This window comes from Dysidea avara, chromosome 7 (assembly GCF_963678975.1).
Source record: "Dysidea avara chromosome 7, odDysAvar1.4, whole genome shotgun sequence".
Lineage (NCBI taxonomy): Eukaryota > Metazoa > Porifera > Demospongiae > Dictyoceratida > Dysideidae > Dysidea > Dysidea avara.
The window spans coordinates 36,201,762-36,229,666 of NC_089278.1; the positions used below are offsets into that span (position 1 = coordinate 36,201,762).

General features: G+C 37.7%; 2 protein-coding genes and 1 long non-coding RNA gene across 9 annotated transcripts; 2 read left to right on the forward strand and 1 right to left on the reverse strand.

Annotated features, from left to right (window-relative positions):
* The first annotated feature begins 538 nt into the window (after positions 1-538).
* Positions 539-5,387, forward strand: LOC136260148 (uncharacterized). Of its 5 annotated transcripts, none has more exons than XM_066053775.1 (13): positions 539-845; positions 1,039-1,094; positions 3,212-3,353; positions 3,402-3,543; positions 3,607-3,755; positions 3,803-3,874; positions 3,927-3,995; positions 4,054-4,095; positions 4,151-4,216; positions 4,272-4,310; positions 4,364-4,393; positions 5,178-5,204; positions 5,258-5,387. In XM_066053775.1, exons 1-13 carry the CDS (start codon positions 741-743, stop codon positions 5,312-5,314), a joined length of 996 nt encoding a protein of 331 aa, XP_065909847.1. In that variant the 5' UTR covers positions 539-740; the 3' UTR covers positions 5,315-5,387. The 5 variants fall into 5 exon arrangements, with proteins under 5 accessions (XP_065909847.1, XP_065909850.1, XP_065909848.1 ...); XM_066053778.1 differs by having other exon boundaries at positions 3,607-3,728; XM_066053776.1 differs by having other exon boundaries at positions 3,212-3,332.
* A 477-nt stretch (positions 5,388-5,864) lies between these two features.
* LOC136260151 (uncharacterized) lies at positions 5,865-16,293 on the reverse strand. Its single transcript, XR_010703439.1, has 9 exons — positions 16,160-16,293; positions 12,552-12,727; positions 10,708-10,844; positions 8,073-8,317; positions 7,850-8,019; positions 7,734-7,799; positions 6,436-6,556; positions 6,255-6,345; positions 5,865-6,199 (listed from the first exon to the last, which is right to left on the reverse strand). It is a non-coding gene; the product is annotated as an uncharacterized lncRNA (long non-coding RNA).
* Positions 16,294-16,545: 252 nt separating this feature from the next.
* Positions 16,546-25,609, forward strand: LOC136260149 (ATPase inhibitor A, mitochondrial-like). 3 transcript variants are annotated; one of them, XM_066053782.1, is made up of 7 exons: positions 16,546-16,617; positions 20,587-20,684; positions 20,805-20,830; positions 20,883-20,946; positions 24,673-24,703; positions 24,771-24,837; positions 25,526-25,609. In XM_066053782.1, the coding sequence occupies exons 2-6, from the start codon at positions 20,601-20,603 to the stop codon at positions 24,800-24,802; spliced, it is 237 nt and encodes a 78-aa protein (XP_065909854.1). In that variant the 5' UTR covers positions 16,546-16,617; positions 20,587-20,600; the 3' UTR covers positions 24,803-24,837; positions 25,526-25,609. The 3 variants fall into 3 exon arrangements, with proteins under 3 accessions (XP_065909854.1, XP_065909852.1, XP_065909853.1); XM_066053780.1 differs by lacking the exon at positions 16,546-16,617 and adding an exon at positions 19,265-19,393; XM_066053781.1 differs by lacking the exon at positions 16,546-16,617 and adding an exon at positions 19,874-20,532.
* Positions 25,610-27,905: the final 2,296 nt, after the last annotated feature.

Consider the following 27,905-nt stretch of genomic DNA (forward strand, 5'->3'; position numbering starts at 1 on the left):
GTAAGAAGTCAGCACACATAATTTCTACACAATATTATCACTACTTATATCTAGGTATGGATGCCAACCGTGGCACACCTCAGGGACCAGATCACAGCTTTCAATCACAGACTCCACAAGGCCGAGGTAAGAAGTCAGCACATGTAATTTCTACATATCACTACTTTATATACAGGTATGGATGCCAACTGTGACACACTTCAGGATCCAGGTCAGACCATTCAATCACAGACTCCACAAGGCCGAGGTAAGAAGTCAGCACACATAATTTCTACACAATATTATCACTACTTATATCTAGGTATGGATGCCAACCGTGGCACACCTCAGGGACCAGATCACAGCTTTCAATCACAGACTCCACAAGGCCGAGGTGAGAAGTCGCAGACTTAATTTCTGCATATCACTACTTCTCCAATAGATATGGATGCCAACCGTGGCACACCTTGAAGATTAGAGCAACTAATTACTTCAAGGACTCGAGGTGAGAAGGCAACAGGCCAAATTTATTCTGTGTGTTACTTGGGTACCACTAGGTGTGGATAATAGGAACAGTCATTTGGTTGGATTCTATGCGAGATCTAGACAAGAGCAGCATAGTGAACCTGTGACCTCAGAAATTGAGGGGAAACTTGACCAGATGGCTGCTATGATGCAAAGTCAGCAGGAAGCACTATCAAAGTTTGCCATGGACAATCAGGCTTTGAGGATGACCGTAGAAGCCTTAAAAGAAGTTGTCAATGAGAGAAGAGATAACAAACTTACAGTCTGCCGGTCAGGAAGGTACCACACCAGACGAAGCACTTGCTAGCTCTAATGATGAACGTCTCGATACCAATTTGAGTGTAAGTACTACAGTATTCATTAACAGTTAATATTAGAGAAGCTTTTATGTAAGTGCTTAAGTATTAGTTGCTGCATCTTACTTGATTGCATTGCCATGTGCAGGTGGATTAATAAACTTTCATTTGTTTATTTACCTTGTGTTGGATTGATACTTCTGCAACCGTTATCATGGCTAACTGATCATATTTGTAGGGAGATGTTAAGAAGCTATATGAAGAATTCGATGCTGATTTTGATTTAGAAGAAAGGTACGAAATAGCAAATGACAACAAATATTGATGTAATTAAACCAGGCACACACCCACAGCCAGCCGAAGGCCGGCTGTGGGCGCGCGCCTGGTTTACTGAACTTGTTTCCCGAAAAACGTGTGTGTGCCTATGTATGTTTGTCTGTACACACCCACGTGAGCAAACCATTAGCTCAGTGGTAAAAACAGCTTATCCACAACAAGTTAAGGCTAAACAAAGCCTTTAGTGAACCACCGCACTGGTGAGCTTTGGCTTGAAGGTTGTTTCTTTTCCAAGGTTTAAAACTGGCACAGCGACTCTCCACAGGCTTCGAGATTGGCTTTCCTAGTGGGCTGTTCAGGTGTTCTATAACTGAAAAATGCCGTAGTAGGCCTCATAGGCTCCCAGTAGATGCGTATCTCGCCGTTCTAAAAGTGGGCGTGACCCGTACTTACGCAAACGAAAATGAAGAGCAGCCCGGTGGCTTTAGGGTTTGAGAGATTATATTCGTAGAAGACAGTGTACACTAATAAATTGGGGCAGGTAATGTTGAGTGATAGCTGGTATTAGCTAGTACAGCAAAGAGAACTTAAATTTTAGTGGCAAATTATGGTGAAGTGCATTTGAAATAGTGCTGAAATAACTATTCGATAATTTGCTACTAGCATTATTCGATTCGTTAAAGACTGCCCTTCAAATCGCTGAGCATTGTTCTATTGTTGTCTTGTGTTTGTGATTATATGAGGTGAAGAGCATATAAAGCCAGATCGGATTCGGTAGATTTCAAATTTCACTTTTCTGCAACTCTGCTATTGCATTTTGCCGTATTCTGTGTTTTCAATAATTATTCTACTTAATCATCTTCCTCAACTGTTAGTCATCCATCTCTAAGCAAATAAAAAAAAATATGAAGGTTAAATCCTGCTTTAGCTTTCACCTGTTAATAGAAAGGTGTCTGCAATAAATTAGGGCTATTAACTTAGAGCGATAGCTGATATTAGCTAGTACAGCAGAAAGAACTGAAGTTTTTGTACCTAACTGCACTTTAAGCACCACATGACGTGGAGCATTTATTAGAATACACATGGAGTGTGTGTGTGTGTGTGTGTGTGTGTGTGTGTGTGTGTGTGTGTGTGTGTGTGTGTGTGTGTGTGTGTGTGTGTGTGTGTGTGTGTGTGTGTGTGTGTGTGTGTGTGTGTGTGTGTGTGTGTGTGTGTGTGTGTGTGTGTGTGTGTGTGTGTGTGTGTGTGCCAATAGTTTAAAAAGAGCCCCGGTAACAAGGTATTAGTTTGTTTGCATAACTACTGTAAGTTATTTGCTACTAGAAACTTATTTAATGATGGTTGAAAATGTAGGAAATGTGGTAAGTCTTCACTCCTTAGTATGTATTGCCAATATGGATCTGGTACCGATACCAGTAATATAGGCAGTGATACTACGTAATGTCAGTATTGGTACTTTTCTACTTTAGAGTGATTTTATTTCAAGATCGTCCTGAGAATTGCTGAGCATAGTTTTAGTGTTGTCTCATCTTCGCCTTGTAGGGATATTCAAAGTTTTGCTTATTCTGTAATTCTGCCGTTCCATTATTCCATATTTTGCCTTTTCTCACCTAATTGTTCATTGTCAAGTGACTCAAGTCGTCTTTTCATTACACTTGAGAACTGCAGAATTTTGGCTCAAATATTTCAAAAGAAATTTACAGTGACCAGCACTGAAGTTTTAAAATAAATCATCTTCCTCTATAATTCAAGGTTGTTTTAAGTAAATTCTGCATCGTGATTTTCTGAATGATTGGGGTTATAATTATGATTGACCAGCCAACATTTTGGCTGCATTGAAGTAAGAGCAATGTCACCAGGTGATATTTGTACCTTCATGAGACTACACCTAATTGAGACTACGGTACGCATAGTATGCTTTAAAGTTTTGTCGCTAATGAGGTACTTAGACCCTTTATTTACATATTACTAAATTGGTCAGCTTTTAGCAACTCCTGCTGTATATACTTTAAAAATTGATGGAACATGTACATATAGTTTTTTTGTTTAAAATCTGGGATTTGCAAGGCATACTGGTATATATTGTTTGAGTCATGTAACGTAGTACACATTACATATTTTATTTACATATATAGATGTTGGTTATTAATATTAGAGGTAGTTCATCGTTACTACGAATCCCGTAGACGAAAGCTAGTTACTGATGTGAGGCCTGACAGGGTGGCTATTAAAGAAGCCAATGACAGGAACACCAAAGTGAGGAGCAGGCAGAAAGCGGTTAGTTTTCTTTGGGTGCATCAATAAATTTCAATATTCTGGAAACAGTTGTATGATCGTCGCAAGAAGCTATGCGCGACGAAAGAAGAAAAGAAAAGATGGAGAGAAATCATACCAGCCTATATGACTGAAGAGAGTGATGACGGTGAAGGCTCTTACAGAACACATTCACCATCGTGGCGATCTACTGGTTAGTTACATTACATGAATGGTATTTCTTACAACAAGGCTGATTTTATGGTCTCCCTGATAGAACTAGAAGACTTTATTCAAGAGCTGGATCAAAGGTGGACAGTGAAAAGTGTATTGAAGAAGCCCAGAGTAGTGTCTACTCCACTAGTGTGTGAGGCCCCGAGGGGAGCTCCAGCTTGGGCAGTGAGAGCACGGTCAATAAGTCCTACTGTGTGTTAACTTATAATTAGTATAGTGTAACAGATGATACATTTTAGGTAACAACTGCTTATCATGATGCACCACAAAATGGTCACCAGTTGCAATCCTCCTATACTGAAGTGGAACAGGTGTGTACGCAGCTAAGCTGTATCATTTGTGATTTTATTTTGACCACTACAGGTTGAAGATCCAGCTGTTGCTAGTGGTGGTACAGGTCATGATCAGATGCACGCAGCTTATGATTCTGAGGTATGTACTACGTATGACATAGCAAATACCTCTTCTGATGGCTATTATCTATTTTCAGAGCCTCACACACTATCCTCTGCCGCAAGATGATTATTCAGATGTATGTGTGTACAGTATAAAAGTTCATATGTTTAGTTTAGCTGCACATTGCAAAGGGCTATTCACCTTCACCGTACTATGCTCGCAACATACAGCCTCCACAAGACCAGTACTATCTTCAGGTAAATTAACCTACAAAATCTTCCGTGTGATGTACCTTAACTGGTTGTATTACAGTTCAGTCAACGACCAGATAACAATGATCATTGCATTAACGTAAGTGTCAAAGTGTTGATTAGGCTTACATTTACATATTATTGATTTTGTAGCACTATGAAGAATCATTGCCATCACAGCAGGTGAGTTGTTTGTGTATAATTTGTCATTACTGTAAATAATAAGCATTGCATACTGAATATTGGGTTATTTCAATGGGATTGCTTTATACACTACCATCATGTTAACGTTTGAGAAGAAAGTTTGTTGATTGATACTTTGGCAATACAACAGCAAATCTAGGGCGTTTTGCTTGAAATGTTAAGATTGAGTTTGTGTGGTAAAAGCTTGGCTACATCCATACATTATTGATATGTGACCAAAAGCACAGCTAGTTTTGCAATTTTCTGAAACTTTTTATAATAACTTCTTGGTTATATATAGAGAAAAACCGATGGCCTGGGATGTCCAAAGTTTTAGCCTTAGTTTTAGAAAACAGCATTAGAGTGAAATAATGAATTTGTACATGTCTACAGTATGTGAAAAATAAGCCACAGAAGGTAATGTTGTGTAATCCATCATAACTCATGAAGGAATTGAAGCAAGCCGCTAGGACTTGGCTCCTTTCTTCCTTATGAAATTGAACACCGAGTAAGGTGTAGTGGCTGGGCGTCCTGCATGGTATTGGAAACCTTACAACTATGAAGGCAGTTGATAGCCCACAAATATGCATCATAAGTTGGCCTATGGGACGTGCCTTGTACAAGTGTAGCCACAACCGTGTTGTTAATCCTTATTGTAGTACCTTTGTAACCATTTTCCACTTATGCTAGCGGTTTGGCAGTAGCTTGAAAGAAACATCCAGCCCGCTATTTGAGACATTGTACAAAATTATATGTATATGCTAAATTATTTATTTTTCCTTAGGGTCAGTATGCTACACCTCCAAATCTTGTAAGTAAAGTTTTTGTTGTTGAAATAAGTGGTTATTTGGTGCATATTTCTAGGTACACCAAGTTGATTTGGCTGATCCGGTGGTTGCCATATTTGAAGATTCAGACTAACATTTTATTTCATTTAATGCACGGAAAATGTAATATCTAGTATACGGAAAATTTAATATACCTATACGGAAAATGGCTAGTTTTACGGGATCTAGTTTTACTGGGACGAAGTTCAGCATGCTTTGATACTACCACGACGGTGTTGCTGGGTGTTAATAGAGGACTGCTGATACGGCAAAGGATGCTTTGATACTACCGCGACGGAGGTACTGGGTGTTGATAGAGAGCTACTGTTACGGTGCCAGACAGAATTCCGTCTCCAAGAAATGGTCCCACGACGAAGCAAGACGACTGATGATACGAAATCTGATACGAACGCTGTATCCACTCGTAACCAATCCACGACGGTATGTTATACGTACAAGGACAAGGTCGTCATAGACTACCAGTTTCGCTGTGCAATATGGTAATCATTGACAACCAAGCCACAATGACTCCTTCTCACAACCATGACATCTTCACCTTCCACTTACCTCAGATAGCCAACGTGGTAGAGAACACTGTTAACCACATGCCATTAGCTGATCTGCTCCCCACATACTTTACCACACAACACATCAGGTGAGCAAGGCTATTGAGGGTACGTCCCACACTGGAGCACCTTTTCTTGTCATGACCAAAGCTGGACCAATAACCTACCACCCCCCGCATTTGTGAATGCCACTGAAAATCTTATAACAATTTTCATACAAACATACTTCAAACACTAAAACATTCACAACATTACAACTGGTGCTTATTAATACAACAGAAGATCACTACACACACAAAAAAAATCAATGTCTACAAATTATTAATCAACTTGATGGCTCCATTTTCATAGCAAGTGAGACCACACACCTCCAGAGCACTCTGGGAATGCCAGACACACTTGACGATTGCACCCTAAATGATATGGCACATCATGATAGTACAATACACACCGCTGAAGAATCCATACCAGGCCACTGGGCTGCACCCAACTACGTATCACAATTCTCCAATTTGTCTGTCCACCAGTCCAGAAGTAACGACATCACCAAACAGTGGCCCTAGATGTAATAGAAAACCATTAAAAGATAGGAAGAATTTAAATGTAAGCCACATGACCCTCACAAGTGCACTATAACAGATTGCCTCACCTGTAGTGATGACAACATCAATTTCTGAAATCTAGAATTGGATGATGACCAAAAGCTCCTTCTGGCATGTGGACTCTCTTTCATTCCCACGGTCAGACATAGTGAACAGATGATGAAAGAACTATGAGAGTACATTAAAAATGTGAAAAATAACTATACAAATATGCACAGATATGCCAATTTGAACAGTGAACTATCAATTAAAGATACTAAATTTTCAACCTAGTAAGACCACAGCATGTGGGGTCTCAATGGAATAACAAAGGCTGCTACTTGAGATTTATCACCATATATGTAGGATGGTTGTGGTCTAAATAAGTTAGACTTCAAAACACAGGGTTCTATGGAACTTAGAAACCCTCAGGCTCTGTAGTATCACATTCTCTTCATTTGGGTGCCACAACACAGGCATTTCAGGTTACAGTGAATTGCTTCTTATAATTATACAAATATAATCGCAGTCTTAAATGGATCTAATACCTGTTATGTAGCATAGATGGCATTATGTTACTTATGCTGCTAGCTTTACCAGTATATCAGCTATGCCTATAAACTATGTGTATCCTCATGTCTAACAATCCGGGCAACTGATAGTTGTATGTGAATTAATTGTAGCTGCTAAAATTAGAATTTCAGAGCACAGATAGCAACATGGTCAAGACAGTTAACTGTTAGTTTGGGTCAACATCAAGAACTCTATATCATTGCACACATTAAGGTAATTTGTTGGTGCTTTGTGGAGACCACATATGGTGACCACAATCCATACCTAAACAGATACAATGCTACCCTGTACACTTGTATTGAAGAGTAAAGTATCTGATGGTCATTAGCAATACAGATGTCCTCACATTAGTTTATCTGTTTACTTGACCTTACAAGCATTACTCTTAGTGGATAATACTATACACAAGTAGAATTTTTAAAACTCCAAAATAAAAAGTCATAATTGGTACGATACTAAATTCTGGACTTTACATTACATACAAAACCCTTGGGGATGATATGGACTTCAGATGTATCTGGAATGTACACAAAACTTGTTCTTCAAAAATTATAGACTATTTGAACACTTCAATTAATAATGGATTAGTAATGGATTAGTTTGACATGATGACATGTATTAATAATGGATTTTGCAATGTAGAGGGCGTGTCACAGCATCACGGTTTGGTGAGATCGTCAAGCAGAAGGCATTATATGCTCCACTGGTCCAGAGGCTACTGTACACAAAACCTCGTACAACTAAGGCAATGCAGTATGGTCACAGTAACGAGCCAGTAGCTCGGCAGCTATACCTGGAATATCTTCACAAACATCACCATCCCCTGGCATCAGTAGCAAGGACAGGGTTTCATATAGACCTGCAGGTATGACTGTATAGTTGCAATAGATCTTTTTGATATCGACTTACAGGATAACTGAATGGGTGCATCTCCAGATGGTTTGGTTACTGAACCATCAGAAGACCGTCACAATGGGTTGGTTGAAATCAAGTGTCCCTCCAGTGCTGAGAGAACACCACTGATTGACCTCTGTGAGAAGTCAGCATTCTGCTTGCAATGTTCTACCACAGGATTTGAGCTAAAGAGGCACCACAATTATTTCTATCAGGTGCAAGGGCAACTGCACATTACCCGTAGGCAGTGGTGTGATTTTGTTCTCTGGACTCTGTCATCAACACTTGACGACCTGTTCGTTCAGAGAATTTATTACGATGACAACTTCTGGAAGGAGATAATGTACCCACGAATCCACCACTTCTACATGGGATCGGTATTCCCCGAGTTGGCCTATCCTCGCCATGCTTCTAATCAACAGATAAGAGAAGTCGTTCCATTTTGGAATGATGGCGATCTGTATCCAACGTAGTTTTGCTGATCTGCAGAGGATAAGGTGGACACCTACTACTCAGAGTCACTGTTACACTATTTTTGCCTTATTATACTTTATATTATACATATGCATCTATTGTTAAATAAACCGTTTACTGTTTTTCAATTATTTACTGCACATGATGTATTTTGTATATAAATCAATTACTATGAACTTACGTCGTTATATAACACCCGCCTAGATATTGCACTCGATGCAGTTACTTGACAAAAAAAATGTGGTAGAAATGATGCATTAATTAGAATGCAATTATCATCACGTGAAAGTGCACGCCCCCAATTTATAATTATGCTAAGAGAAATTGGCAGCTCACTACAAAAATCGCCTTTTCTTTATAAATACTGATCGAGAGGCCACAAAACCTTACTTACAAGGCGTGCAATGGTTTCTGAAGAAATTTACGTATCTAGAAGGTGGAAATCGATTGTATGGCTCCATGCTTGATGAGTAAAGTAAGGTGACGCCTTCATATACATTTTCTGCTTTATATTTCGACTTGTATGAACCACTTTGAATTCTTAATACGTAGAAGTGTTCTCATTAATATTTGTATCTATTGTGTAAAGTCTCAAATAGAACACCGGTGATTTTCGAGATATCGTGTCTTCTATGACCCGTGAATTAGCATCAATTTAATCTTCTAAAAGCTTTTAAACGCTTGTTATTTTCTCGTAACGATAGCTTACTACACGGGTAATATATTTCATCAATAAATAGACAACTAAATGCAATATGTTATAAAAATACACACAACAATTTGTCTACAGAATTGCGTGGGAAACTGCTATAGCGCCACCTTAAGATTCTTGTTATCCAGTGTTTAGAAAAGTGAGAACACTCATCCTATCAGTTTAATATAGCACCTACAGTAGACCCTTGATTATCCGACCCTCGTTTATCCGAAATTGGAAATGACTGTTCTATTAGAGTATTTTAAGTACATGTGTACGTTCTATTAGAGTATTTCAACGGAGCTCTGTATATAAATATATGGACTTCAGATATCCAAACAACTCACTTATCTGAACACTTTTATCATTGCCTGAGAACAAAGGGGTTCAGATAACCGAGAGTCCACTGTGCTTACTCTTATACAATACACAATTCTGTACTGTACTGTATGATAATAATGGTAGGCCCTTCAAGTAAAGGTCTGTTACAATGCATAAAATGTCGGTTGTCATAAATATACACCAGATGTTAGGCTGATAATCTACCAATACAAAGAATTGTTTGTGACCTACCACATCTCATAATTATATGCATATATTTATAAGTACATACACTACATATAATACACCCACACACCACCACATACACACCTCTCAGTTAACTGAACAGAGACACAACCAAACACATCTGATGTACATACATTATACCACATAATACACAAGGTTTCACATATGTATGTACTGTGCAGTTTCTTCACTATACACAATGAAGGACAAAAGTGAGCCCATGATGCATACATTGTACAAACTGGGTTATGCCAAAATTCACTAGTCAAACTGAAGTGATGTCTAATAGTAAAATAATCAAACTTAGCCATTATCAAGTTACAATTGTCTGAAGGCATATAGTATACACAGTTAGTAAAAAATTCCACTATATTAAAATATAAAAATTTCCAGAAGCATTTTGAAGACACTTTTGTACTTAGCTATATAGTAACTCATTAATACTGTCAAGGCACAGTGAAGGTACTGTACTATGAGAATGGTTTTTGGTCATTATTTTATGTGAGAATATGTAAACCTTCATGACCCTTAATACACAGTACTACTGCACCCATACAATACTTAGTAAGTTTGAAGCAACTACAGTAGAGATGGAAAGTTTTGCCGATAGAAATTTTGCTGCTTCATAGTTTAGTTTGCCTGGCAAACACCAGAAATGTATACCCTCATAATTATTTTGATGAAACTTTATATTGTGTGCTCTTCACAGTTATTGTCCATATTTTCTGTAGTGATTGTTGAAACACTTCTCATACTGTTTTTCATTTGAAATGTTTCAAACTTCTCAGTAGTAGATGTATGGAGCATGTGTTAAAATTTTATGGCATGCCTAGCAGTATGTGTGCAGTCCACCATAGCTAGTCATAATATATTTATGGTAACAAACAAGTACTAGTTCAATTAGGGATCATATGTAATGAAACAAGTAGGATACACCTATACTAGTGAACATTTAATCCACAAGTGTAAACAACCTTGATCACTTTCTGTGATCCCTATTAAATCAAACTTGTACTTGTTCAAATAGAAGCCACATCATTTTAGTGGTGGGATGATTGTATGTCACCACTAACAAGGATGGGTGATATTAATGGTGTGGAGGTTAACCAAGTAACTGTTATAGTAGATAGCTCATTACCTGAACCATTCCTGGAGGGTATAGCACAAGTACCACTAAATAATGTGTCCTCAACAATTATATACGACAGCAGCAGCAATCCCAGGACCTCAGACACATCATGGAATAGTCCTCCAGTAACACTGTGTGTAGTTACTCTAATAAAATGTACACATGAGCAGACACTCAATGACTGGTTAACACATTATCAAATGTGTATGTAGCCATAATACATATCCCATCTCAACCACCTGTACAAATTGTGACTATATGTTTAGTGAAGTGTAATACATTTATGATATTTCAATTGTACAGTAATATGATACAGTAATGTTGGCATATTAATAGTCCAGCTGTGAGTGTGGTCCTACAAATGACATGGCTTAAGGTAATGTCAATATTAATGGTGGTGACAATGAAATGACTGCAATGATATTAATGTCGTTATAACACATCATTATTAACAGCAATTCTTTCGGTCGTCACTTTGATATTACACATTTCTAACAGTAGTCATTTTAAAGTCACACCCCTATCCACACCAGGGTGGTTATGGTCTACACACACATTACTCTACAAGAGTATTGTGTAAACAAATAGTGTTGTACATTCAGGTTGACATGTGAATACTGAAACAAGTTGAACTCCACTTGTACCGCAATACAAGTTAACACTCAGTTATCCAAACCCCAATTGTCTCAAACAGTACTAAAGGTGCTCACAGAAGTGAATAGTTGAAGCTCATCTGTTTATATGCAAAGCTCCATTCAAATACTCTAATAGAACATACACTCACATTTGAAACACTCTAAATAAACAGTCATTTCAAATTCCAATAAACAAGGGTACAGACAAATCATGGTTGGATAAGCAAGGGTCTACTGTACTTGTGCATGTTCTATCAGAGTGTTTTAACAGGTTGAAGTCTGCTACATGTGAATATTCTGAAAATGTGAACACAATCAAGCACCGAATAACTGATTATTTATGGAACCACTTTTCTAACAATTTCAACTCCGTAAGAACCTGCACATTTTACATTCTATGCCCATGCTATTGATGTTCCAAAGAACCCATTCCTACAACTAAATGACTGTTTAATTTTCTTATATTTTCACTCATTGATGTTAGAACTAGTTGCTGGCATGCCTTCAGCACGCACACCAATAATTTTAATTGTAATTTTGTACATGCATGCTGTAAAGTTATAAAAATTAATAAATAAAAATTCTCACCACACAAGGTGTTACCAATTATATGGTTTATATGATCACAAGTACACCACTTTTCATCAGGTCACTCATAGGCCAATACACTTTTACAGTTTAGTAATTGACTAGTTCACACTTCACACACACATACAGTGAAACTCATTAATAGCACTACCTGTGGGACCAAACAATGTGGCCTCAATAATGAGGTAGTCTTACTGATGAAATCATGAAGTACACCTTAGTTATGTATATTGGGACCTATCAGAGGTGGCCATGACATGTAACAGTGTTCCTTATATAAAAAACTGGACCGTCAAATCACAAACACACACACACACACACACAAAGCATACAGCAGCTGTCTGAAACAAAGGTATTGCAGCCCGCACTCGGATTCCTGTGTACCACTCAGGCGCTTGAGTCTTGTGCAGGAAAATCCTCATGGGGCAGGGCTAGTAACCTGCAGGAGGACTGCCCAAGTCTCACAGAGAAAGGTTGCAAAACCCAAAGTTCCCAACACTGCTAAATGAGACAAGGACAGCTGGGCATTTACTTTTCCAGTACACACCAGGTACCCATTGATATTACAGCTGGGTGGGCTGTAATACACTACACACACAAACACACACACACACATCAACATAAACTTACATAAGTTTCTCTACACTCTCAATGAGTAAGGTACAAGGAGATTACCAGAGGATGTGCTTGATCCATCTTGATGTTGTTAATCACCATCTGTTCCATTAGGATGACTGTCCATAACTGTTTCCCTCATTGTTCTGTACCTCTAGCACCTTTAAGGCGAACACAGTGTTGGACATGCCCTGAGGACAACAGGTAGTAATTAGTTATAACACAGAACAACTAACAGAACACAATGCTGACACTACACAAACACAACTACAATATCACTTGTTGAAAGAATTGTCATACAATAGTGACTGGTACAGACAGGCATTCCTGTCTAGTGACACTACCTCATTTAATAGGATCACAAATGGGATCAAAAAGAGCCTCTGTAATGATGTCATCTGATCAGTGAGGTCATGAGGTACAAATAGTGGTTTACATTCAAGTTGAAATATGATCACTGAAACAGCTCAACCACCAACATTAACTGAGGCCACAATAATTGTGTACGTTCTATTAGAGTGTTTTGTGAACAATTGTGTATGGATATTTTCACTGGTACACAATTCATAAATGTTAACCTTTCTTTGTCTTTCGTGATTGCAGTACACTGCTTATTAACTCATCATGTTCATATAATTTGTATGTTAGCAGACTTTACAAAATCAATGAAACTATACACTTTTAGGTTGTACACAAACACTACACACATCACATGTATTACATAGGGATACAGACACACTACACACAAACATACACACATATTTACATGTAGGTAGTAGTACACATACTAAGGTTATAATCACATGACAATATGCAGAGCACATCATAACCTAATAAGGAAGTGTAATATCTAGAAACTGCCTGTCAAAACAAGATGTTTTTGGTAAACCAAAATATGTTGGATTGTTTACTGATCTATAAACCTCAAAGCTCATCCTCACACACCCTTCATGTCACAAATTAGTCTGGCGCTACCAACCCTATTTAGTCGCTTATACAAGCGCCCTGAAAATAGGGTCTGGTCTGTCTAGAATGCTAGAATCAAGGACTTGTGCCACCATTACCAACAACTGGTGCATCCAATCAAATCGCAGTATTGCCTGCATTTTGGCCGTACGACATGAGTAAATACTGGGGCGAAAGTCACAAAGCGAAAGTTGCGCAAGTTCTTTTTGTGTCAGGGTGAGGGACGATTTTCCATTTACCATTGTGTGTAATAGACGCCTTCCCTCGGAAAGTAGAAATATCATCTCCACAGCCTAAACATCAACTGCCCATAGAAATTAACTGATTGAAACCCTTAAAACATCACTGTTGTGATTGAATTCTTCGCTGTTCGATATGTTTGTTAACGCAAGCCGCAGTGTAATTACGCATTCCTAACACAAGTCCTGAATGCTAGACAGACCAGACTCTATTTTCGGGACGCTTGTATAAGCACCTAAATAGGGTCGGCGGTGCCAGACTAGTCACTAATTGTGTAATCAGTCACTATTGATTATTAGATTACCATGAGGTGACTATTAATGATGATATAATGATAGCTCATTTCATCGCTTGAAGGATGATGGGAGGACCACACCAGTAGTCAGTGTTATTGTATTGGGAGTGCATAAACCGAGGGGTAGGTAACAAGCCAAAATTGTCTACAAAATTTCAAAGATGACTGCCCATATTTCATCTTTCAGAAATATGACTGCCCAAATTTCATCTTCCAAGAGAAATTTCAGTTAAAATTTCCATAAAATTCATTAATTTCAAAATTAGTAAATCCGTAATTTTAGACTCTCAAATCTCATATTTCAAACTGTATAAAATTCAGGCAATATTTCATCTTTCAGAAATAATTTCAGAGATGATCTATGAAATCTCAGGTCGTTATCTACCCCTCAGTATAAACAGTGGAATAGAACGGTGGAATGAATTTGTTTGAAGTCTCGATGTCATTCTTACACCCAAAAATAGACATACAATTTCCCAGGTCACCTTTTACATATTTGTACCTCAACAAAACTGAACTTGTTTACAAACTTAACAAAGTCAATTATACACACAATTGTAGTTTGATATAATGTTGGGAATCCCAAGAAAACCTTCTGCTGTATATAGCACATGACAAAGTGGAAAATTATCAATTATAAAAGTTAGTTAGCTGATTACATGTATTGTAATCAGTATACATAGAGAGAGATATCTATGTAGTAGTTAGAGACCTACAAAGTAGCCTAAAATCCGACCTCAGATCTTCTAAATTTTCTGGAGGCATGTCTTCAGAGGCACTATATAAATTTTCAAAAACCTCCTTTAAATATCCTAGATCCGCCACTGATTCCCCTTGTAGAATGATACTGATGAAACCCAGTACAAACAGAAATGAAGTCAATAAGTTGAGGAAACTTTAACCATGCAATACAAAATTATTGCATTACGGAAGCCAGCCTTTACATGTATCACAACTTGGTCAACACCACTTTAGCTGACCATCAAACACTCTTTGTTTGATAATGTGATATTTTAAAATAAAAAAATACAAAACAGTATGTAATAAATGGACTTTAAAAAGAGCCTCTATGACCTGCACAGCAATGGACAAATTTCATAATAATGAAAAAATCAACCGTTGCTCCTAGCAACCTAAATTTTACATTATTTGTAGGTGTCAATGTCTTATGTCACCTCTCCAAGTTTTATAAAGATAGCTATATAAGTCATGAGATATGACATTTTGAAGTTACAATTTTCCCATACATTGTCAATGAGAGGGGCAACAGTTGCCCCTTCTCGGTAATCACACAAATCATGGGATTCAAAGAATGTCATATCTTATGACCTATATACACTATCCATTTATAACTTGGGAGAGATTATTGTTGACATTCCACCTACAAATTACGAGATATAATTATGTACTTGTGAATTCTTGGTTTTTAAATGCATTGAAATACCTCATTTTTGTAACTGCCCAGAAGGGGCAACTGTAACCCTTTCACATAGATATGTATGGAAAAACCGCAATTTTCAAAAATGTCATATCTTATGACATATATATGCTATCCTTTCAAAATTTGGAGACGTTACTTTAGATGTTATCACCTAAAAATAATGGGAAATTCAGGTTGCTAGTGACAACAGTTATTTCTATATGCTATAAAGCCTTATTATGGAATTTGTCTATTGGCACCTCAAGAGGTGCCTCAGCAACTGGACAATACAAACTGGACTGGGCACAACAAATACATGTATCTGTAGATCTGTCAAATGAGAAAAGTTTAATTTACATCTCAACCATCCCAAACTTTTTTTTCCCCAAGCTAGATGATTACTACTCCATAAGAAAGACTATGCTTAACACACAAGATTCTCTTATGGCAGCATCACCCAAAGGGCTGTACAATGAACGGCACACAACGCAGAACTTATTTCTGGTGTCATGTGCATATTGGAACAATACATCATCATCAATCACAGAAGGAAGCGTATTCTTATAAATTACAAACAGTAAAAGCCAATAAGGCATTGCTTTGAATACACCCCTCTCTCATTAAATTCCATGATGCAAACTGTCATCCTCTATATACACTGAGGAGCTAGGCGATGGACTATACTTCTATATTAAAATATACTTTGCCTCGTATACTGAGAAATATAGTCCTGGAGGAGGAGAAATCGGTGGCAACTTTATCATTCGCAGACCCAGCTGCCCCTGCAGCAGTCCTGAGATAAGCTGTAGACGTCGCCATAGATACATGAATATGTGATTGTGGGTTGGAGTTGTGACTCAAGATTGTTCGATCGTGACGAACTGGCGAAGCGATATATGCCTCCAACTGGCTACATTTCGTTGAAGTATTAAGAGGTATACATTACCTATGATTGGCACATTATATGGTATCATCATGAGTACAGTTCTGCGAGCTTCAACCCGAAGTTAGGGTAGTCTGGCGTCGCCCGCCCCTTCGCAAAAAGTTACTTTATGCGAAGGGGCGGGCGGCGCCAGACTAAAGTTAGGGCTGGACGAGGTGCTGCACACTCTGAGAACACGGCGTCCAGGTTCCAGCATGCATTTTCACGTTTGACTGAAGTAAGTATGACTATTCATTCTCCTTGTGAAGAGTGAGTCACATTTAAGATTGCAAGGGGATGACACTTGTTCTTTGATCTCGGTACTCAGCCAAAAAGTGAAAGTCAAAAGGTAGAAATTTGCATGCAGCTGGTTAAAGAACAACACAGTTTGTAAAGTGTATACCAGGCATGATTGATACTTTTAGGCAACAGCTTAGATGTAATTTTACTAGAATTTAGTCAAGAGTTAATGCGTTTTCAGTAAAAGTCAAGGGTCAAAGCGAGTTTGGCGAAGGACACAGATCAGAATACCCCCTTGAATTTGCCATCATGCCATGTTCCAAAACTACCAGTACTACAGTGCAAGCTTTCTGCTCTTCACTGAACAAAAACTTGTTCAGTCTTCCGCACTTATTTTAACATTGTGTGACAATTTCAAAATGGCTAATCCCACAATGACTCCACTTACAGTATATGTCCATACAGTAACAACCCACTAAGTCAGTTAGAGACCACACCCTCAGATCTTCATGTTGTAAAAGCCTTGCCTTCACAAAATCCATGAAGATCCTCCTGTACATGTAGCAATGTTAACAGCTAATAGTTGTTACTGGCTACATGGTCATGATGAGTGTTCTGTTCACTGATGTCTGACACAATAAGAACAGGCTGGGATAGTGTGTTGTATGGGTGCACAAAAGTGTTATAGACAAGTGTGTATATACAAGAACAAGAGAACATGTGATCAAAACACTCTAATAAAACAGTTACTCATACAGAATAATGCACACCAGTAGAGGTGTGTACACCATGACGTAGGGAACATGTGATCCTTGAATATGAGTCCTATGGAGTAGAGCTGGGCAATAGTAAAAAAATATCGAGTATCGAGATATAAGCTTTCAAATTGTATCGTGATATTTAGCCTCTACACTATCGTGATGGATGTAACACTTCTAAATGACTACTAAGTAGTTCTATTCATGAACCATATTCTTGTCTTTTCACAAGAAAGGAGCAATGATTAGGTGTAAACAATGTCTAAATGGCAAGTTTGTTCACAAAATTCTCAAGCAGCTAACTACTGATCTGTCATTTAGATACTGTACTATCGTGATACATATCATTATTGTGATAGTTTCATTACAATTGATCGTCTTGTGAAAATTTTGCTATCGCCCACCTCTACTATGGAGATATGTTGTTGTGAATGAGGTATAGTTATATACATTAACAGTGACACATTGATTAGTGACTTGGGAGGTTTACGTTAAAATTCCATTCATGTTGAAATATTTCAAGGTTATCTGAAAGTTTTAGCCTATGAGATCATCCTGAATCATCCTGATAATTTTGAACATTTTCACAAGCATATAGAGAGTACTCTTTTCACTTACCCCCTCCCTCCTACCCAAGAATGTACATAAAGTGTTGATGCTGTACTGTATATGAATAATCAGTGTTGGTTGTCTTCACTGGATCACAATGTAGACACTGAATATTTGGAGCCTTGTGTACACTATACCTGTACTTGTCTACCATACAGTAACTATCTCCCATAACAATCATTCAGACTTCACGGCTATGACATTACTTCCAATACTTCTAACATTCTAAATTATTATTATTACTATGTGGGTTTATATGGTACTACTAAGCAGGGGTGGATCCAGGGGGGGTTCCAAGGGTTCCATGGAACCCCCCTTTTGAAAAGCCTCTCTCACTCGAGATACTCTAATAGAGTAGTCAAATCGAGATACTCTAATAGAGCAGTCACAGTAGTCTTTTCAGGAGCAATGTAGCAAGCTATATATCTAGTTATAAATAAGGAAGGAAATATAGTTGGTGAGGTGGCAGCTATTGTCAGCAGGTGATGACTTTTTTTTTTTTTTTTTTTTGGTCTTCAACTTATACCGCTTGGCTAAAGTTGCAATTTCAAAGTGGAACCCCCCTTTTTAAAAGTCTGGATCCGCCCCTGCTAAGGCCAATATTCATAAAGTCAATTTACATCCTCCTCCCGAAAGTACTCTTGTACTCTTGCAATAATGCTAGAATAATGGAGGATCCCTGACAATTCTATTTCTGGAGGCTATATTAGAGCATTGGAGTTCTACTGGTAGAATTAAGACAGTTTTCGCTCAGTCCACTGCTTGTATTTAGCAGTGGGCCGAAGGTTCCCTGAAGATATTTAGCTTGTGTGACTATATCATGTGTAAAAACAAAAATACGTCAGTCCAGTAGTCCAATCCAGTGATTAGTAAAACAACTACACATGTGCAGTGATTAACCAATTTGTGTAAATTTGTAAAAGCAACAAAACTTGTTATTCAACCAATCTTTATCATATACATATATGGCTAATAGAGCGTTTGCATCTCATTGGTACTATAAAATGATTGGTGGCAGTACCAGGTTGGAGATGGCGTCAGCTGGTATTCGGCCAGAAACTTGGCAAGTAAGTGAATAATTTAGATGTCATTGACAGAATGAGATGTTTAGAGTATCAGGCATAGGAGACTTGTGTTGTATCCCATCAGAGCAGGAAAGAGAAATATATACATACAATCAAAATACCATCTCACACGCAATATGGAAAAAAATGGCACAAGTCTGTGAACGAGATAGTATTGCAGTATGAGTGCTGTATTTGGCTCAAGACCGCCAGAGTGCTATTTTTTCATGTTGCACAAGTGTGGTGGTGCTTTAACTGTTTTAAAATGCTTTCTGGTCATCTTTGTTTGGAGCGTTCATTTTGTAGAGTCAAATTGCATCAGTTTTCAACCATCAGACAATCAGTAAGTGTCTGTATAGTACAAGTTTGGTCATAAAATAAACAGATAGCATCGTTTTGGCTATTAAAATGTTACGCACATGATCAACAGTGCTGTATTTTCCTTTCAGTGTTGTATGGAAATAGTATCACTCTTATTCCTTTGATGTTCGCCCATGCAAGTGCTTTAAGTATATATACAAATTAGGTTGGGTTATGAGCTATGTATTCAGGGCTCACAACTGGCTAAAATGAGAAGACTTTATAACACAGGAGTTTTATCAAACTGTACAGCTATTTTAAGTTTATCCAAAGCTGCTTGTATGGGACTATACCCTGGAATTGACCCAGCAAGACTTAAAAGTGATATTCAGTAGACAATAATCAGTTAGTCTAAGTAGTTTGCTTTTGATGGCTGTGTTTTCTAAGCTCAGAAGCAGCAAGTCCAGCTTAGAAGAGGCCTTGAGCTTGATAGAGGTCTGGTTAACCTGGAATGGCTGGATATGTGGCTGTGTGCTTCTGTGGTATTGGATAAACACCCATATTGTAATTGCATTAACTAGTTTCGAACCCTGAATAGCTACAATTTGACCAAACTGATCTCTACACATTTTCTTTTCCTATGAAATTGTTCTGCTGGGATACAGTACAGATCTCTTACACCTAATATAATTTTATTGTCACATCTCAATTACTTGCATATTTTCCAAGCTTCTGGCTGAATTCAGCTGGTACCATGATTGCCTGGTACAAGAACATGGCAATTGAATATGTTTCTAAGGAGATGCAAATGTTCTTTGTTACATGTACCTTTGACTACAAGACCACTGCAGTATTGGCTATTTCTTGTGTTAGAGTTAACGGCAAGTGTCAACTGTTTCATAGGCTGACAGATGGTTCCTATTAAGATAGTAATTATTAAGGTAGATGAAATGATACATCTCTTAATCATTTGATCATCACAATAGGCGTAATTCAATTTGTAGTGACACTTACCTACTGGGTGAACAGTTACACATGTTCAACATCTCTGAAACTATCTAATTAATCATTTACCTTGGTGACATCACGAGTACACAAAATTTTAAACCAGAATGTTCTACATCATCTAGTACAATTTACGTGAATTTAACAATCCAAAGGACAAAACATTTACAACAGATAGTCGGTGTACGTCTTTATATGTGTACCTCTTTGTACCTCGTTATTTTTGTGTAGTAACTCCAGCCACCATGTCAAGCATCATGTCGAGGTTGCCAAGGATCACCAGGTTGGGCTATTATGGAGTCATGATGTTCTCCAATGCTCCAGAGAAGGTACTGTTGAATACGCTACAGTGTACTGGTAGTAGCTGTGAATACGTGTTTGTATGTGTTGTAGCGATAGAACGACCGCATACTTGCCTGCAGAGTGTTCACTGTTATTTTATATTACAGGGAACTGGTAGTGGAGGAAGCATAAGGTATGGGTCAGATACAAGATTGTTTTTATGTAATGCACACCATTTTGTGTAGATCCACTGGTGGAAAATTCAGTGAAATGGAAATGGCATGTGAAGAACAGTATTTCAGGAAGCTGGTACATGTGCGCATGCGTGCGTGTGTGCACTTGTATGAGTTTGAAATGTGTGTTGTGTGTAAATAATTATTACTGTGCAAGCCTCACAGCTAGGCGAGCATGTATGTACAAAGTGAATTATTGTAAAAAAATTATTAAACCAGTCCATTTATTCTTTGTTTAATTGACCAAGGTCTGAAATGATTGCAATGTCTTCTGCTAAAGAGTTCCACAGCTTTATATTACTTGGGAAAAAAGAATTTCGTAAACATTAATTCTTCTAAGTGTCCATGTGTACAGTAGGATGGGGTGGGAGTGAAATGTCTGTATGTCAATGATGTGTTTAAGGAGCTTACAACAAATGAAAGCTGGTTAGTGGTATGGGACGTCAATTGCTAGGATTGCTGTGATTGCCTTTTTTATGATCAGAGACGATGTTTGTTATTTTCCAATCTGCTGTAGTACATGACATTACTACAGAAAAACTTGAAAAAAATCATTGTGAGTACTGGGGAAAGCTCTGGGCTAAGTAGTTTCAGCATCTGGGCCAGTGACCTTGTGAGGATCTAGGTTATCTTTACTTCATGCATGTCAATAGTGACTGTTGCAATAACTAAAATGTGAGATTCTTCCTAGGTTGTTGGTATTGATTTTTAGTCACTGAAAACAGATGAAATATTAATTGTAGAGAATTTCTGCCTATTGAGGAGAGTTTGTATACACTGAACCATTTTGAGTACAACGCCAAATTGATTTTCACGCAGATATGATGTGCAGTGTACTACAGTGTAGAGCTTGCCGTGCATCTTAATGCTCTGCAGAAACTATCCTGCCATCATCTTTCCTCCGCCCTGATGTATGAGCACCCAGCTATATATGTACTCACACAAAATCTAACCTATCCGATAATTCCCAGATGCTATGAAAGCTATTTCTTCTGTAAACGTAAAACATTAGTTACTTTCCTTGTTACAAATACAGAAAGTAGCAGACAGAATTTCAGATACCAATGGTCTGAAATTCTGTCTGTGTATGACATATTATACTCACACCTGTCTGTCTTAGTCCTGGAATTTTCTCTAGGTTTATAGTAATTATAACTGACTGGTGCAATGAATATCTCGTGTAGGGGTGTATCCAGGGGAGGGGCACAAACAGGCTAAGTTGTAAGTGGTTGGGGAACACAGATTCTCTTGTTAGTTGTTGTACTCTTGCAGCAGCAAATAATCACCTCTAAGCAGTGTATCACTGTTGATTTTTACCACTTACATCTTTGCAATAAGTCGAGAAGTCCTATAACTGTTACAAAAGCTATTAATGACTTAAACACCAGCTATACGATAATTATTTTATAGATGCTTAATGTATGCATAAAGGTGCTGGGTGACAGTTTTACAGCTGGTAGACTTATATAAAACATTTTAGTAGATTATTATGATAACATTATGTTTGTTTTTATATAATACTAGCATTGGTACCTGCCCTATGTGCAGGACCATCTCCACATTAAACATTTTAATGCCACGAAGAGGGACTAAGCATTAAACACCAGCACTGCTAATGTAGCTATGTAGGGTACATGGTGATGTCACATTTTTTAAAGAGCATGAGGTTTTCTTATGTCATTAATGATGCAAAACACTAAAGTTTATTGTTTGTGGTTTTGACAGGAATGTAGTTTAATTATTCAGTGCATCTTCCCTACCAGTGACTTCAACGTGCTGTATAGAACAAACGAAACCTTTGCTGCTTTACATGAAAACTAATGTAACAATAATTAATATATTGGGAACCAAGCATAAATATTAGTGTCCTATATTTGCTGTGTAGCATGTATGTCGATAGTGCTTTAAAGTACATGATCCTTATGCAGTACATAATAATTTATAGTGAAGCATGCATGCAAGGCTAGCTAATTAGTTAAACTGCATGTGAGCTAAGGCAATTGTATACAGTATACCCTACATTATATACAGGTTGTGTACACACGGTACAGTTTCAGTTTCTACGTTTTGATGTTTACCTTACCGACTGTCACAAAGAGAAATGAACTTGAGCATAATTTAAAGTCAACACAATTTGCAGTTATAGTTACTGCATGGCAAGCAAAAGTTCAGAACTTGTCCTATGCACTTTCAGTTCTGATGTTGCAGTGACACATATACCTCTTGCCATACAAAAACCCAGTTTTGAAACACCTGCAGTGTAATTGACCAATAAGGTAATGTATGAATCTTTAGAGTGAAAGCATGTAAGCAGGATAGTGAAACTGTTGTGCCAGGTCAGATGCAGTTCCTCGGTGTAAACTATGGATCTGCATGGTTCCAGTATTATCATTTTTCAGATGCACAGTAGTATTTGTTCAATCATGCAAGCTGCCTATTACTACAGTAGTATTGAGGTAAGTCTGAGCAAACAGTTTTTCATGTCAGTGCACACCTATGTGCTTAAAACAAAGATGTAGATATTCTGGATACTGGTGAAAGAAGCTTTTACCTACTCTAATACAACACACTGGACCAACACACAGATGGACAAATATGTTGGCAATTTGTCTGCCCTGTCCCAAAAGTGCTATAAGAGTCCCTATTATGTGAGGTAATTCAGTGCCAGTGCTGAAAAACTGATCATAAGAGTTTGTAGATGAAGACTTGCATGGAACAGATAGAGCAAAAAGATGCATCGAAAAGGTCCCAAAAGTGAAAAAAAAAGTTATGATCTAGGCGGGGATTGAACCCTGGCTGGTTATAGTAACTTGGGGTTAAGGGAGGTGCACAAATCGCCACAGTTGTTTATCAGTGGTTTTGACAGGAATGTAGCTCAACTTTTCAGTGATCCTTCCCTACACCAGCCGTGCCTTCATCGCCCTATAAAGAGCGAACAAAAGCACGTAAGGTAAATGCGGGTATTTCCGGACAGCGCACAATTCCGGACACTTTGGCACCTTTACCAAGCTAGCCCAGGAACGAAACAACGGATTGCCTTGAAATTTCTGGTGTGAATAGCTATTCTTATAGGGATTATAAAAATCGAAAAGTGTGTTCTAGTTGATTCATTCTTGGGTGCTATACATAAAGTGTCCGGAATTGTGCGCTGTCCGGAAATACCCGCATTTACCTTATTGATTTGCTACAACAACACTCGAGTTGCCAGATGATGGGCGTTTAATTTCGCCAAAGTCCCGCCTCGATACGTGCTTTGCATGCCAAGATATGATGAGCTAAAAGTCGTGTTTTAAAAAGGTGTTCACAAAAAGGTACTGAGTAGAAAGAAAAAAATCTGTCAACACGTGGATTTGAACCCACGACCTCTTACACGCTAGTCAGGCGTTCTACCACTTGAACAGTATGTGCTGTGGTTTTCAAAGGAATGTTGCTCAAGTTTTCTCTACACATTGGCCTTCTACGCGCTGTAGAGACCGAACGGAAGCACGCGTGAACTCGTGATAACAATCTTAGAGTAGGCGGATGATGAGTGCTTCATTATCAGCACAGACTATGTCGATTCGCGCCAAGTCTGGTGAGTAAGCAGCGTGACCGTCAGACAGACAGACAGACAGACAGCTTTTCAGCTTTATATATATAGATATATAGATTTGACTGATAATTTTTTTTTAAATTGTGTACTTGCATAAGTATAACATATGTAAAATAATTGGCTCAACATAGTGTGGTGCTGTTATGTAATGTGTGCATATACGTACCTACTCTATTGTATGATAAAGGTGAATGCATTTACTGCACTTAGGTCAGCGTCGAAGTGTTGAAATACAAAAGAAGTTAGAAGCAGTAGATGTATTTAATGAATTTAAGAGGCATAAGGAAGAAAGAACTTTGCTTTTACAGGAGATGAAGAATTGGCTACACTACTATCATAGGGTGATAATTCCATCCCTATCACATGATATTCAAGGTACAGTACATGTACACATTTATGAGCTAATTATTGTATTGCAAGACTGACTTTATTACTTTTGTACATGCCCTTGCCAATGCATGGATAGGAGTCTAATTAACAGTAGTCTAGTAAAGATTATTTAAGATCATCTGTACATTATAAAAACATCTGGCAAGTACCAGCTGGCTAGTGGTGCCCAGTGGCTGGCATACATCTTCATAGTTAGAAGTCAACTTGTGAAAAGGAGCCTGTGGCATGATATGGCTAGTGAATATTATAAAAGGTCTTCCACACACATCCAATTGTATGAACGTGGAAGACCATAACTTAGTGTTCAAGACAGATACAAACCTGAAATTTCTCCATCCAATAACCTATCTTGGTGGTCACTACTGACCAATTTTCAAGGTAATAACTTATTCTAGTCTGAAGTTATGAATTGTCAAAGTTGGTAAATTGGATGTGTGTGGAAGACCCCTTTTCGCAAATCCGGTCGCATATCTGTAGTGATGTGAGAGTAAAAATTTTAGTCTCATAATACCATGCAGGTCCCAAAAGTATAATATTGAATTTACTGATATTAATTCAGCAGGACACTTTTGAAATGTGTGTAATTATTATAAGTATTATTTTGTGCTATTATAATCGTATAAACGTGTACTACTCCATGCTATTATGTATATAATTATGTTGTTACTTGCAGTGACTGAAAGTATGCTGTGCACAGTTGAAACTAACCATGATCAATTGCACGATGATGGTGATAGTAGAACTTGAGGTTCGTACATCATAGCACTCTATATTAATGCTTAATTTATATGAAACTACTTAAGAAATTCTATGATGTTTATATACTTAACTATACAGCATGTAAAAGTTTAGTTTTGTATAAATGACTGATGATGATGCACTTGTATCTATATCACACTTAGGATACTATACTTGGCCGATATCCGTGTAAAAGTAGAGAAAAGATTTCTCCTGGGAAAAATTGCCATCCTAAGAAAAGCAAAAAGCTGGAACTGTGGAAATGTTGAAAGAAGAAGCAATGTTATTCCACGATAGAACTGTAGAAGATCTCCGTGAGCAGGAAGGGATAGAATATGAACAATCAGATTATGCATACAGCAGTAGTGATAGCGAGACTGACAATTAAATTATATTTTCGTTGAATCAAATCATTATAAAAGTATTAAATGAATATTGTATTTTGTCATACATACACGTTTTATGCAAGGCCTCTTTAGTGTTAGTATTTTACAATATTTACAAATGTTGTACAGTTACTGGCTTTACATCCCTCACACAGACCACAACGACATCTTCTCTTTTTACCTGAATGATGATTGGATGATACATACAATTGCAAGTAGTACACAATTATGACATACTTTGATCTTGTGACATCATCCAGCCTCTTGTAGTGCTCACAACATTGGCAGTCACTGAGTAAAATTAAAATTAACAAAAAAAATTATGTACCATTGAAATGATAAGCCAATAGAATTAGCCTTAGCAGAAAAAATCTGCAATACTGCTGCATATTATCTATCCATGTTGGCTATTGTGATTTTACTTACTTGACAACTAGCTATAGAGTTTACAGTGTTTACTACAAGGAATAGCACTCTTTACCATAGCAACAAGATGGTTGCTATTTTACATAGCAACAATGTGGTTACTAGGAGACCATTGCTGATAGTGTTATAGCAGGATGTACATTTTGCACGTTCACACACGTACATTGTACATGAGCACAATATACACACAGTAAACTAACTATGCAGTTGTGTGATTAGAACTGCTAACTTTTTATTGCTTTTTTTCCCTGGCAAGGAAGGCAGTGGTAAGATGATATATAAATTATATGTCATTAACCTGTTGAGTATCTGCTGCTTAGTAACATTATATAGGTGCTTGATCTGTAATTTAAAGTCTACCTTGTACCTTATATGCGACTGGATTTTGGAAAAACGATCCAAATCGCACATTAGAAGTTTTGAGATAAACGGTTATAAGAATTCAAGTCAGCATAATTTGCCAAGGATAGCAAGCACGCGTATGAAATTTACACAGAAAACACATCAATCTATTCCATACCTTTCAGATCACTTCCAGTACTTGTAGCTGCTTGTTGCCAAATAATATAGAAAATCTGAGGAGTTGGATGAGCAAAGTAGTATCACGAGTGCTCAAAAGGGGTGGGGGATGGTGGGGGCACGAGATAGACTTCAAAATGGAGGCAGATCATGATTGGAGTTCAGTCACGAGATTATAGAGCTGTGCTGGCTCCTTAGTGACTGATATGTAGCAAAATCAACAGAAAAATGTCTGGCCAACATTATCACCAGTAAACCACTGATTTTTGCCAAGCCAGGTCCAGAAACTGCCATTCGAGCTCTCAACACCACCCAGAAAAGACGTCTGTTAAAACCAGACCCAAGCAGTTTGAGTAGTACTGAGTGTCAAAACTAAGAGCAGGTTATCAAGATTAATTACTCTAATAGAGCAGATACTCTAATAATGCAGTCAACTGTATAACAGCAATCCTTGTACTGAATTAAAGGCATTAGTAGTGTAAATTCTAGTTCATATTAGGAGACTCTGAGTCTGTATGCACATTGCAATTTGATCATTTTCATGTGTGTACTGAAACATTGACGGCGTTACTATGCAGAATGCAAAATTACACTATTCATCACAGTCTTCATTATCAATAAAACAAATCCATAATCCATTACTGGATTAATAAAGTATATAAACTAGATGAGTAAAAATTGAAAATTTTAAGAGGGAGAATAGGGATCGCTGAAAAAAGCCATGAAACAAGAAGGGATCGCTGGGGTAGTAATTTAAACCACAAATCCCTATTTTGACACATTTCAAAATGATGGAGCATGTAACTAAATTTATGACAGAGAGTCAAAATAGGGATTTGTGGTTTAAATTACTATCCCAGCGATCCCTTCTAGTTTCATGGCTTTTTTCAGCGATCCCTATTCTCCCTCATAAAATTTTCAATTTTTATTCATCTAGTTCAATTAATCTAGATATTTGTCACAAATCCATTGTACATCTTGTCA